This window comes from Oreochromis niloticus, linkage group LG15, assembly GCF_001858045.2.
Source record: "Oreochromis niloticus isolate F11D_XX linkage group LG15, O_niloticus_UMD_NMBU, whole genome shotgun sequence".
Lineage (NCBI taxonomy): Eukaryota > Metazoa > Chordata > Actinopteri > Cichliformes > Cichlidae > Oreochromis > Oreochromis niloticus.
In genome coordinates, this window is record NC_031980.2 from 235,110 (window position 1) to 248,277 (window position 13,168).

The following is a 13,168-nucleotide window of genomic DNA, read 5'->3' on the forward strand; positions in this document are numbered from 1 at the left end:
ACAAAACAAACCGACAGGTCGGATCTAAGCCTGCAGGCAAACGGCAGGAAACGGCTAACAAGTAATGAAACGTAAAAGGTTCAAACCTTTAGTAGGCTGTGCTGAAATAAAGATACTGAAATTCTACAGACTACAGCTTTGTTATCAAGAAAAAAAATGTCAAATCTCGTTCATGCTTGCTACCTCGCTAAGCCCAGGGGCGTCACCAGGTGGTTAAATATTTCCAGACTTGGTATTTGTGCACAGGATTACGCTGATGTTCAAACTGCAAGGTTATCTTACATGTACAGAAATTATTTAGTGTATAATGAACTTCAAACGTATGGACAGAACAAATTAAGAGTTGTTGATTCTTATTATTTATTGTGCTTTCGTTAAGTCGTAAACCCCTGTGTGTCTGAAGGGTTTGCAGATTCTAATGCAGGACTGAGGAGATAGGAATAAACACGTTGCTGAGTCTGCACTAGCACCGGGTGCAGGAAGTAACTGTTAGCTGGGTTTCACCACAACTAAGTTAAGTAACTAAACTGGATCCACAGCAGTTTTTGTGCTGTCTCTGCCTTTTGGCACCTTCTTCCTTCTTCGGTTCCTCTTCTGGTGGGACACTGCACTGGGACATTTTGTGTGCTTTGCTTCTGGGAACTTTCAGAGTTACAGGAATGGCTGTACAGAAACTACCAGGCCCATTTTTTGTTTAGGGCTCAAATGTTTCAGCCAGGTTTCACAGGCTCTGTTGTACTTGACTTGAACAAAAATCTACTCCCATATATAGATAAAGGCAACTTTTGGACTGAATTGAGACAGAAATGTAATCCGACGCTTTTTGTAAAACTAAAGGTTTAAACATTTGACAGGCACAAACATTAATATAATAAACTTATATCAGGAGTGGCAGGCATAGCACCAGGATCAGTCACTGCAATATGACACATTCTGCTGTCCGGTCCATATTAGCTCAAGGCAAACACACCAGCTAGTCAAAGGAGCTTTGTAGTCCGAGTTGACATCAGATATGAATTGCTGTGTTAAACACTTGTGCGAGTGAACCATGAACCTGCGTGTTTATGTTCTCACTTTATTGAATGTTGCACATATTTGTTCAGCTACAACAATGAAACACAATTACCTAATCAAAGCTTTGCTGTTTGTATTTAGATTGAGGACAGAATGTGGATGCTGGTCCTTCAGTTGATGTGCACTGGTTTGTGCCTAAAGGTATGTTTATAATACTTCATCAGTGACTTCAGCTGATTGGGTTCAAACATAACAGAGGACCACAGAATATAATGACTAATCTCAAATCCATTCATCTATTAAGTTAGAGTCGTTTTGGATTTTTTTTAAGCAGTCTTCAGGAACAGTTCTCCAGGCTTCTTGAACAACATTCAAAACTTTTCTTTGGATGTTTCTTCTTTTGTGCTCTTCTCTGACAAGATCATCCCACATTGATTCAACAATGTTGAGATCTGAGCTCTGGGGAGGTCAACCATGACTGATGGTGTCCTGCTGTGTTTTTCTATCCATGTATGTTTTTACTGCATTGGCACTAGCAGTGTGTTTGGGATAACTGTCATGCAGAAAACGGACACCGTTCACTGTCCAAATTCATGGTGGGTCTAAAATCTGACCTTTCCACTGAGACCATTTCTGATGAGGCTTCAGTGAACAGTAGATGGATCAACTGAAGGCTCAGATGCATGTCTCAGGTTCTGTCAGGTTATTGTGGGATTTTTGAAGTGGGATTTCTTCTTTTCCCCTTCATTTTTCAAGTTTGTGCAGGACACCCTGTCAACCATGATGGGAAAATATTTTTTTGCCAGTCAAACCTGTTACTTTGGCATTTTTGATGCATTTAACTTCAGAAATTGGAACAAATGTGTTTGCTACAGGTTGCTGGTATAAAAGTGCCTAAAATACAATTTCAAATGGGTTCTTTGCTAAATAGAGACGACACATGTTCAGCCCTTGGGTTAGGCACCTTTTTGTCTTTAGGCCAGTGTTAAGTGGCGTTACAAATGACAAAAATAAACATGTAAAGGTGTAAGTACCATACTGAAAATGAGTGAAACAGTAGCCAGCGAAACACACTATCAGACTTTCAGAGGGCCTGGATAACTGTTGCTGAAGACCAGGTAAGTCTGCTTCCATGGAAGTAGGGCTGCCACGATTAGTCGACTAGTCACGATTACGTCGACTATCAAAATCGTTGACGATGAATTTAATAATCGACGCGTCGTTTGAAGCTTTGTAAGATCCCAAACGACGCAGGAATAAGTAGTAGGATTTAAGAGTGTAATAACGGACTAAAACAGAAGATGGCAGCACTGCATGTACAAGGATGCCAGCTGCCATTATACCCCGAAGAAGAAGAAGCTGTGTCCCAGAATTCATAGGCCATTGGCTGTGTCCCAATTCAGGAGGGTCTGCACGCTTGAAGTACGCATTTTAAGTACGATTACGTCACCGCCACGCGACGACGGCTGTCCCAATTCGAAGTGTACTTCAAATGCATACTCCAAATGCGCCGTCGATTTCCCCAAATATCAAGCGTGGTCCGGTGCACGCTTCATGGTCCCATATATCCCGCAATCCATAGCGCGGCGGTGGGTGTGGATAATTTTGCCGCAAAATACGGCAGAAGGGAGCGGCCGAAGAGTGAACTGTCAAAAGTAAGTACTGAATATTATGTCACTTATTTATGTGCGAATGTTTAATAACGAAGAACATTAAAACATTACTGTTGGCCACATGTCGGCAAAGTTGTGTGACATTACTGATGTTTGTACTTTCAGCGTTTACTTGGTTTTAAAGCCTTCTAAATATATATATAGTCGACCTTAATCTTACAGAGAATGTGATGATTTTATGCGTAATTAAAGTCAGTCATATATCCACAAACACAACAAGATGAAAGTCAGTGATGCTGCTCGGTTTGCAGTCCTGAATATCACGGCACAAGCAGGATTCACTGCACTGTTAATGTTAGCTATGTTATATTGCTGCCTCTGTTCGGTGGTGTCGAGCCAAACGGACTTTAACGTGTGTTTGAACGAGCTGACGGTTCACTCGTTAAGCTGAAAGAAAGATGCTTTAATCACAGGAGTCACACATGTGTCCACTGGACCATCTGGGAACTCTTCTTGTTTAGCACTCGTAATAACACAAACACTAAATCCTCCTTCTCTTGTGCTGTTTTGTAGCAGTGTGTGTAATGTTCCGTTCTAAACTTATGAATAAGTATTCTTAATCTGCTTCGTGAGCCACCATTTTCTTTATTGCCGCTCGTGCAGTCCAGCATAACACACACCCACTTCCGTAAATGAAACACTCCCCGTTGCCACTACGGCAAATCATAAAGGACAATAAGCACGGAGTGCAAACATTATAAACAATACAACATCTCCCTTTTTTTTTTAAATGTCCGCCAGTGACACAGCTGGTATGCATTTCAAAATAGGACATCCTGAACATGAGGGTAAGGAACAGTTTGTTCAACACTGTCATGTGCGAAATTACTGTGGCATAAGACTAACAACAACAAAACAACATGGGATATGCACTCATTAGTACATCAATATTTGACATGTGTATTTATTTTTTCTTCTTTAGGGCAGCGATCCGCCTACACCCTTTACAATCACAGGTCAAGAATGACCCTTGGTTTGACCACTCGTCCTGATCTGGTGGTCAGTGCAGGGCTAGTGTCCATGGTTGGCGTTGTAGTGTCTCTAGATGGCGACAGGGGCTCTGCTTGTTGTCGAGCTGCGCTGTCTGGCTGGGTCACCAGATCGGATGTTGGTGCTGAAGGTGCCGGTGACGCCTTGGCGCCTCTCAGGTGCCGTCGGTTGCGCCGTATAGTCTGTCCCTCGCCAGTGCAGATCAGGAAAGAGCGGGCAGTCTCTGCAGGTCGGACGATGACAGCCGGTTTCCAGCTGCCGGACTCGTGCTGAAAGCGAATGTGGTCCCCCTGCTGCAGCCTCGGTAGTGGTGTGGCGCTGCGATTGTAGTATTGCCTCTGATGCTCTTGTCTTTCCATCCGTGTTTTTTGCACGGCTGTCTGGCTTATGATGCGAGGTGACAGCTGGTATCCAGTGATGGGAATCACTGAGCGCAGACGCCGACTCATGAGGAGCTGCGCGGGTGACCTGAAGCCGTCGACTGGCGTGTTCCTTTGCTCCAATAGAGACAGGTAGGGATCTACTCCCTGAGCATGAGCTTTATCCAGAACTGATTTGGCCGTATTGACTGTTCGTTCAGCAAGGCCGTTGCTTTGTGGGTACAAAGGGCTTGAGGTCGTGTGGACAAAGTCCCATATGACTGCAAAATCCTTGAACTCTCGAGAGCTGTACTGTGGGCCGTTATCTGAGATAAGCTTCTCCGGTATACCATGTCTGGCGAATATGGCCTTTAGCTTTTTGATGACGGACCCTGCAGTGGTAGAGAACAGCCTTTCAACCTCAAAATAGCGGCTGTAATAGTCCACAACTACTAAGTAGTCCTGTCCACGCCATGTGAAGAGATCTGAGGCCACGGCCTGCCATGGTCTCTCAGGAATCTGGTGTGGAATGAGAGGTTCTTTGGGATTCGCTGCACGCCTCTCCTGACATATGGAACAGTTTTCTACTGTGGCCGTTATGTCCTTGCCCATGCCTGGCCAGAAGAGGGCGTCCCTCGCTCTCTGCTTACTCCTCTCAATCCCCATGTGCCCTGTATGGATTCTCTCCAGCATATTGTGTCTTAGGGCTGTTGGCACTATGATTTTGTCACCTTTGAAGATGATGCCCTGGAAGTGTGAAATTTCATCTCTGAAATTCCAGAAGTCCAAAAGGGTTTTGGGGCATTTTTTCCTGTCCTCGGGCCAGCCATCATGCACGGTTTGCCTCAGCAGGGTGAGCTGCGGGTCGCATCTTGTTGCAGCCTGTATCTCTGAGAGCTTTTTGTCACTTACTGGGAGGCTGTTTATCACTGAGTGGATCTGGTCCTCCATGCCTTCACTCAGCGCGCTGTCTTGGTCGAGCAATGGCTTCCTGGACAGTGTGTCGGCCACAGGTATGTCTTTTCCGGGCCGGTGCAAGATCTCTATGTCGTATCTCTGCAGCTGTAACAGCATGCGCTGCAGACGAGCGGGGGCTACAGAGATCGGCTTCTTCAGTATGTGCTCCAACGGCTTGTGGTCTGACTCGACGATGACTCTTCTGCCGTATATGTAGGTGTGGAAACGCTTGCATCCAAACAGCACTGCAAAGAGCTCTTTTTCGATCTGTGCATAGTTAACCTCTGTTGGGGTCAGTGTCTTTGAAGCATATGCTATTGGGTGTCCGTCCTGCATCAACACAGCTCCCAAACCATACTTCGATGCATCTACTTGTAGCCGTAGCTCCTTGGTCGTGTCGTAGTATCCCAGTATGGGGCCTGGTTCTCTGGTTATGAGATCTTTCATTTGCTGGAAGACTCTGTCGTGATTCTGATCCCAGATGAACTCCGAGTCCTGCTTGAGCAGCTGACGCAGCGGTGCATTTACTTCTGATAGTCGTGGTGCGAATCTGGACAGGTAGTTCGCCATTCCAAGAATTGTCTCGAGCTCGTTCTTATTCTCAGGAGGTGGCATGTCCTTTATGGCCTGCAGTTTCTTTGGGTCTGGCTGGATGCCCTCGCGGGTGAGTTTGTGTCCAAAGTAACTCACTTCTGTGGCGCCGATGACACATTTCTCTGGATTGAGATGCACTCCTCGCTCCCTTGTGCGCTCCAGCATGGCACGGAGGTTCTCGTCATGTTCCTCCTTTGTCCTGCCAAACATGAGGATGTCATCCACAATGGCTGCCACTCCCTTGAGCCCTTTGGAAAATGTCCTGTGCTGATATTATCCCAAAAGGAAGGCGCAGAAAGCGGTATCTGCCAAAGGTCGTGTTGAAGGTGGTGAGGAGCGATGACTTGGTGGTTAATTGGATGGCCCAATAGCCTGAGCGAGCATCCATGACACTAAAGTACTGTGCTCCTGCCAGCTTTGGTGTGATGTCATCCAGTGTTGGAAGCGGGTAATGGGGTCTTTTGATGGCTTTGTTTAGATCGCGAGGATCAAGGCACACTCTGAGCTTCCCATTACGTTTCTCTGCGACCACCAGTCCGTTTACCCATTCTGTGGGTTCTTTTACTTTGACGATTATGCCGTTTTTCTCCATGTCATCCAACTCCTGTTTCAGTCATTCCCGCAGTGTGAAAGGGATCCTCCGTGGGGGGCACACGACGGGCATGGCGTCTGGGTCAATGTGTAAGTCGCATTCTCCAGGGAATTTCCCTATGCCTTTAAACACGTCAGCGAACTCCTCCATGACGTTTGTGATCTGTACTGACATGACCAGCTTGACTAGTTTTAGATCCAGGCATGCTCTCAGCCCTAGAATGGGGGGTGCTGCAGTTTCTACTATGTCAAAGGTCAGCATCTTGTGAATATCTTTCCACCTGCACTTCAACTGGCATGTGCCTTTGATGTTGAGTTTTTCTCCTCCATAGCCAGATGGTGTGCGTGTGGGCGGTGCCAAGCTGACCTGTTTGAAACACTTCTTAAACAATCGGACAGGGATGACATTAGCAGTGGCTCCTGTGTCAAGCTTGAAACTCACGATGTGGTGAAGTGAGCCTACTTCTACATCTGCGTAAGCCTGTTCATCAGCCTCCCCTTCATTGCACTTTGTTATAGAATCTATGAATAGCTCCGCTTTGTCGCTTGGAGTGTCAGGGTTTATAGAGTACACTGGGTTGGGTTGGTGTGGTGCATCTGAACGGCATGCTTTGGCAAAGTGGTTCATTTTATTGCACTTTTTGCACCTCTTCCCTTTTGCAGGGCACTCCTCCTTCTGGCTGTGTGCTCGTGCACATCTTCCACACAATTTGCCCATCTTATTGTGATGAGGTGGCCTCCTATGTTTTTGCTGCGTACTCTGGCGCTTAGCGGATACTGCATGAGCAGGCGCTGCTCCCTGCAGGCTTGTGTGTGGGTCGACCATGGCTTTCAATTGGTTTTGTGCGATCTCATAGGAGCGTGCAATGTCTATGGCTTTTTCTAGAGTTAAATCTGACCCCTGGCTCAGCAGCTTTTCTCTGACTTGTGGGAAACTGGTTGCAAAGACAATCCTGTCTCGGACCATTTCATCACTGTTAACATAGCCACATTGCTTGACGAGTAACTTTAACTCTGTCACAAAGTGTTCAAATGACTCCCCTTCACCTTGGAGTCTTTCATTAAACTTGTATCTGGCAAAAATGGTGTTCGTTTTCGGCATGAGGTACTGTTCAAACCTGTCGAGATAGGTGGTCAGCTTTTTAGCTTCTTCATCAGATAGCTGCCATGTGTTATAAATGTCTCTGCCTCTTTCTCCTACCCACAGAAGAAGATAGCTGCACTGGGTCTCCTCGGGCTTGCCGCTTAGCGGGCCGCTAAACATTAGCTGCACATGTTGTACGAACCTCCGCCAGGCATCGGGAAGATTAGCTGAATCCCAGTCCATTCGTGGTGCAGGAACTCCCGACGAATCCATTTCGCGCTGTCAGTGGGCGTTTAGTTCGATTAACTCTGACACCATGTAATGTTCCGTTCTAAACTTATGAATAAGTATTCTTAATCTGCTTCGTGAGCCACCATTTTCTTTATTGCCGCTCGTGCAGTCCAGCATAACACACACCCACTTCCGTAAACGAAACACTCCCCGTTGCCACTACGGCAAATCATAAAGGACAATAAGCACGGAGTGCAAACATTATAAACAATACAACAGTGTGTACACCTGAGACTGTCACCTGTCTGTCTGTCCTGCACTCTCTCTCTATTTCTTTCTCTCTGATTGTGGAATAAAAGTATGAACATGTATTTATAAGTTACACTTGTGTTTGAATCCTGCAGCTTATCACACATTTGATTTTCATGTGTGACAACTGCAAGCGTCCAGAGTGAGGACAGACTGAGGGACCCACTGCTGCACATCATCTGTGAGGCTTTGCACCCCTGATGATCCACCAGGACAAACTCAGCAGTGTGTGAGGAAGAGGAGGAGGAAGAGCCAGCAGCAGCTGACAGATGGAGAGAATAGACAGACTGTTCCCTGTTTGTGAAGGACTGCTAGGAAAGTTTAACATAACTAATTGTCTGTCCTGAATCAGTCTTATTAGGTAATGTTCAAATAATGTGATCATTCCAGTGTTTTCAGTGTGGGAGAAAGTACTCAGGGCCTTCAAGTTACACACTATGAAAGGCAGCAACAAGTTTAATATTCAGAAACCTAAAGTATGTATCAGCAGCAGAATGGAGCTAAAAATAAATGTTTGTTTCAGTTCTATGAAGCTTTGAGTATTTTGGATTAGTAGCACTGCTGTGTTTGTTGCATCCTATTGCTGTAATTGTTTATATGCTTTATATATTCTGAGCTAAGTTGATCTATAGTGTTACATCATATTCTATAAGGATGTTATGTGTTTGTAGACTTTCTGCCCAGTTTGACCCATTTAGCAGAAGTCAGCCTGTTTAAGGCTCTGATATCTATTCTGTGTGACTTAAAGCAGTTATGACATGGTCTGATTTTCTCACCCAATAAAGGAATATTTCATATATCAGTCTACTCTTCATTCTATCGGAAACAGTTATCACAGCTCGTACATTTGCTTTTTACACATATATGTAAGCATTGAGCCAAATGTAATAATGCCAACATATTAAACGAACAATATTTGTCTCTTATATATAATACACCTATATATACACTGTCAAAGATACTTGTCTTTGAGTGAAGATTTAAGGTGATAGGAAATATAAATAACTGCAACTTGAATCTTTGACCCAGAGTTCAAGCTCACTGCTGTAATATACAAAAAAAACACCCAGCACGCCCCTGCGGGCGGTCTATCCTTCAAGCTCGGGTCCTCTACCAGAGGCCTGGGAGCTTGAGGGTCCTGCGCAGTATCTTAGCTGTTCCCAGGACTGCCCTCTTCTGGACAGAGATCTCCGATGTTGTTCCCGAGATCTGCTGGAGCCACTCGCCTAGCTTGAGAGTCACCGCACCTAGTGCTCCGATTACCACGGGGACCACCGTTACCTTCACCCTCCACATCCTCTCGAGCTCTTCTCTGAGCCCTTGGTATTTCTCCAGCTTCTCGTGTTCCTTCTTCCTGATATTGCTGTCATTCGGAACCGCTACATCGATCACTACAGCCGTCTTCTCCTGTTTGTCTACCACCACTATGTCCGGTTGGTTAGCCACCACCATTTTGTCCGTCTGCATCTGGAAGTCCCACAGGATCTTAGCTCGGTCATTCTCCACCACCCTTGGGGGCATCTCCCATTTTGACCTTGGGACTTCCAGGTTGTACTCGGCACAGATGTTCCTGTACACTACGCCGGCCACTTGGTTATGGCGTTCCATGTATGCCTTGCCTGCTAGCATCTTGCACCCTGCTGTTATGTGCTGGATTGTCTCTGGGGCATCTTTACACAGCCTGCACCTGGGGTCTTGCCTGGTGTGATAGACCCCAGCCTCTATGGATCTTGTACTCAGAGCTTGTTCTTGTGCTGCCATGATTAGTGCCTCTGTGCTGTTTTTCAGTCCAGCTTTGTCCAGCCACTGGTAGGATTTCTGGATATCAGCCACCTCCTCTATCTGCCGGTGGTACATACCGTGCAGGGGCCTGTCCTTCCATGATGGTTCCTCGTCTCCCTCCTCTTTCTTGGGTTTCTGCTGCCTGAGGTATTCACTGAGCACTCGGTCAGTTGGGGCCATCATCCCAATGTATTCTTGGATGTTCGTTGTCTCATCCTGGACTGTGGTGCTGACACTCACCAGTCCCCGGCCTCCTTCCTTCTGCTTAGCGTACAGCCTCAGGGTGCTGGACTTGGGGTGAAACCCTCCATGCATGGTAAGGAGCTTTCTTGTCTTGATGTCAGTGGCTTCTAGCTCCTCCTTTGGCCAGCCTATTACCCCAGCAGGGTACCTGATCATGGGCAGGGCGTAGGTGTTGATGGCCCGGATCTTGTTCTTACCGTTCAGCTGACTCCTCAGGACTTGCCTGACCCTCTGCAGGTATTTGGTGGTTGCAGCTTTCCTAGCGGCCTCTTCATGGTTCCCATTCGCCTGCGGGATCCCCAGGTACTTGTAACTGTCCTCTATGTCTGCACTGTTGCCTTCTGGTAGTTCAATCCCCTCAGTTCTGACTACCTTCCCTCTCTTTGTTACCATCCGACTACACTTCTCCAGTCTGAACGACATTCCAATGTCATTGCTGTATATCCTGGTAGTGTGGATCAGTGAATCGATGTCTCGTTCACTCTTGGCATACAGCTTGATGTCATCCATGTACAGGAGGTGGCTGACAACTGCTCCGTTTCGTAGTCGGTATCCGTAGCCAGTCTTGTTAATGATCTCACTGAGGGGGTTCAGGCCTATGCAGAACAGCAGTGGAGACAGAGCATCTCCTTGGTAGATCCCGCACTTGATGGTGACTTGTGCTATGGGCTTGGAGTTGGCCTGTAGTGTTGTACGCCACATCCCCATTGAGTTCCTGATGAAGGCTCTTAGGGTCCTGTTGATCTTGTACAATTCTAGGCATTCCAGTATCCAGCTGTGGGGCATTGAGTCATAGGCCTTCTTGTAATCAATCCAGGCAGTGCACAGGTTGGTCAGTCTGGTCTTGCAGTCTCGGCTGACTGCTCTGTCTACCAGTAGCTGGTGTTTTGCGCCTCTGGTATTCTTGCCAATCCCTTTCTTCTTTTTTTTTTTAATACTTTATTTAAATATCAAAATTTACAATTACAAATACACACAATATAAACACCATGCACAAATTATTCACGTTATGTTTTACATTTTACAAAGATAAAAACTCCCACGGCAAGACGTTACATATGCCCTGCTCATGTATTGACCCATGTGCCTGTTCATCTTAGCCGATATGATGCCTGACAGGAGCTTCCATGTAGTACTGAGGCAGGTAATTGGTCGGTAGTTGGATGGGACCGGTCCCTTCTTGGGGTCCTTGGGGATATGGACCGTCCGACCTTCGGTTAGCCATTCCGGGTGTCTCTCGTTAACTAGCAGCTGGTTCATTTGTGCTGCCAGACGCTCGTGGAGTGCAGTCAACTTCTTCAGCCAGTAGGGGTGAACCATGTCGGGCCCTGGTGCTGTCCAACTCTTCATACTGGAGACCCTTTCTTGGATATCTGCCACTGTGATGGTTACTGGACCCTGTTCAGGGAGGTCGCTATGGTCTGCCCTCAGATCCACTAGCCACTGAGCATTGCCGTTATGGGTTGCGTCCTTCTCCCATATGCTCTTCCAGTATTGCTCCGTCTCCAGCCTTGGTGGTGCTGTTCTCTCTCTCTCTCTCTATATATATATATATATGTGTGTGTGTGTGTGTGTATATATATGTGTGTGTGTGTGTGTGTGTATATATATGTGTGTGTGTGTGTGTGTGTATATATATGTGTGTGTGTGTGTGTATATATATGTGTGTGTGTATATATATGTGTGTGTGTGTGTGTGTATATATATGTGTGTGTGTGTGTATATGTGTGTGTGTGTGTGTGTGTGTGTATATATGTGTATATACGTGTGTGTGTGTATATATGTGTATATACGTGTGTGTGTGTATATATGTGTATATACGTGTGTGTGTATACTTATACATATATATGTATATATATCATAATAATCTGACAATACTATAATATTGGCCATATTATATTTACATTACCACAGTGAGATGATTTTAGTCTCATGAACAACATTAGCTAATTGTTATTTACTAACTAATCTTGAAATGACTGTTCAGTACAGAAATGAAGCCCAACTATCATGTTTTACAGTCCTGTGGTCTCAGCCTCAGATACTCAACTAATCAAAGTGATGTCATGACAAAAATGAATGACCAACAAAACATTTTTTTCTCCTTCATTTATGTCACACAAAGCTGTATGAAACGTTTCTCGCGGTTAGTATCATGGTTGCTAGACAACCTGAGCAGCACGACGAAGGCTAGACCGTCCCATTTCACAAGCCTCGCACTTCCGCACTTCTCGTACTTATAGTACGCACCGTACGTAGTACGCGTAGTGCGCGTACTTCAAGCGTGCAGACGCTGAATTGGGACACAGCCATTGGTCGTGTCCAAATTCATGGGCTGGATCCTCCTGAGGACGCATTTGTAGACCAATTCCGTCACAGCGACGCGCCGAAGGCTGTCCAAATTCGTAGACTCCTCCGAATGCAGCCGACAAATGCATCCTCCTTTTCCCCAAATTTGAAGGATGGGTCAGGTGTGTCCTTCGTGGCCTACCATATCCCAGAATTCATAGCGCGGCCCAGCCAAACTCCAGTTTCCAACAATGGCGGCCGCTACTAAGTTTTAAAATTACTCTTATTAATGTGTCTGGGTCACAAAATAAACTTTTAACATATTTTCAGGCGAGAATGTAGCTGTGTAAACTTCAAATATCTGCTCGGTTTATCAAGGTATCGCATATTTGCAAAAGTGCTTCGACGTTTTCGGAGACGTCTGTTACCCACCAGCTTGATAGCTAACCGAGAGCTCGAGGGTCACTGAAGCCGCCGAGAACGGCACAACTCCTGGCACATCATTTTCAGATCACCGCGGACTTTCGCTACTCAGGTTAAACATGATATATAAGTCACTTAGATAACTTAAAATGTTATTGTTTGGCTTTTTTCAGTATTTTATTTGTTCCTGAGTAAATCGGTTTGGCTGAGATTAAAGTTATAGTTTTTACACAGCTGAATAAACGTCAAGCAGACAACTGATTATCAGAAGTGTGTGATGCTCGAGAATATACTCCGGTGTCCCGTTATATTTTAGATAGCAAGGAGTTTATTAAACTTCACCTAAACAATCTGCAGATTTCATTAAAATTTAATAAACTATCATCTTGTCTTTATTTTTAGTTAGCACATACCTTAAACACTTAAAGCTGTAAGCTAATGATAGTTATATAAGAGCAGATGCATGCTGGTGCAATAAGCTGTACGTTTTACGTCAAGTGGATGCATGATCTGATTAGTCGACTAATCGCAAAAATAATCGGTGACTAGTCGACTATCAGAATAATCGTTTGTGGCAGCCCTACATGGAAGTTAAACATAAAGACATTTGGGGTGGGGGGGGCTACTAA

General features: G+C 45.5%; 1 protein-coding gene across 4 annotated transcripts in view; it reads left to right on the forward strand.

The window, feature by feature from the left end:
• LOC100711546 (toll-like receptor 5) overlaps positions 1 to 13,168 on the forward strand; it is a 32,180-nt gene that overhangs the window by 11,764 nt on the left and 7,248 nt on the right. For 3 of the 4 annotated variants that reach the window (XM_025898784.1, XM_005449891.4, XM_025898782.1), the window contains one exon: positions 1,156 to 1,215. In XM_025898784.1, coding sequence (XP_025754569.1) covers positions 1,168 to 1,215 — 48 coding nt within the window. In that variant the 5' untranslated portion in view covers positions 1,156 to 1,167. Of the gene's footprint in view, positions 1 to 403; positions 515 to 1,155; positions 1,216 to 13,168 lie in introns of all 4 variants that reach the window. The other variant, XM_025898783.1, reaches the window with a different exon arrangement.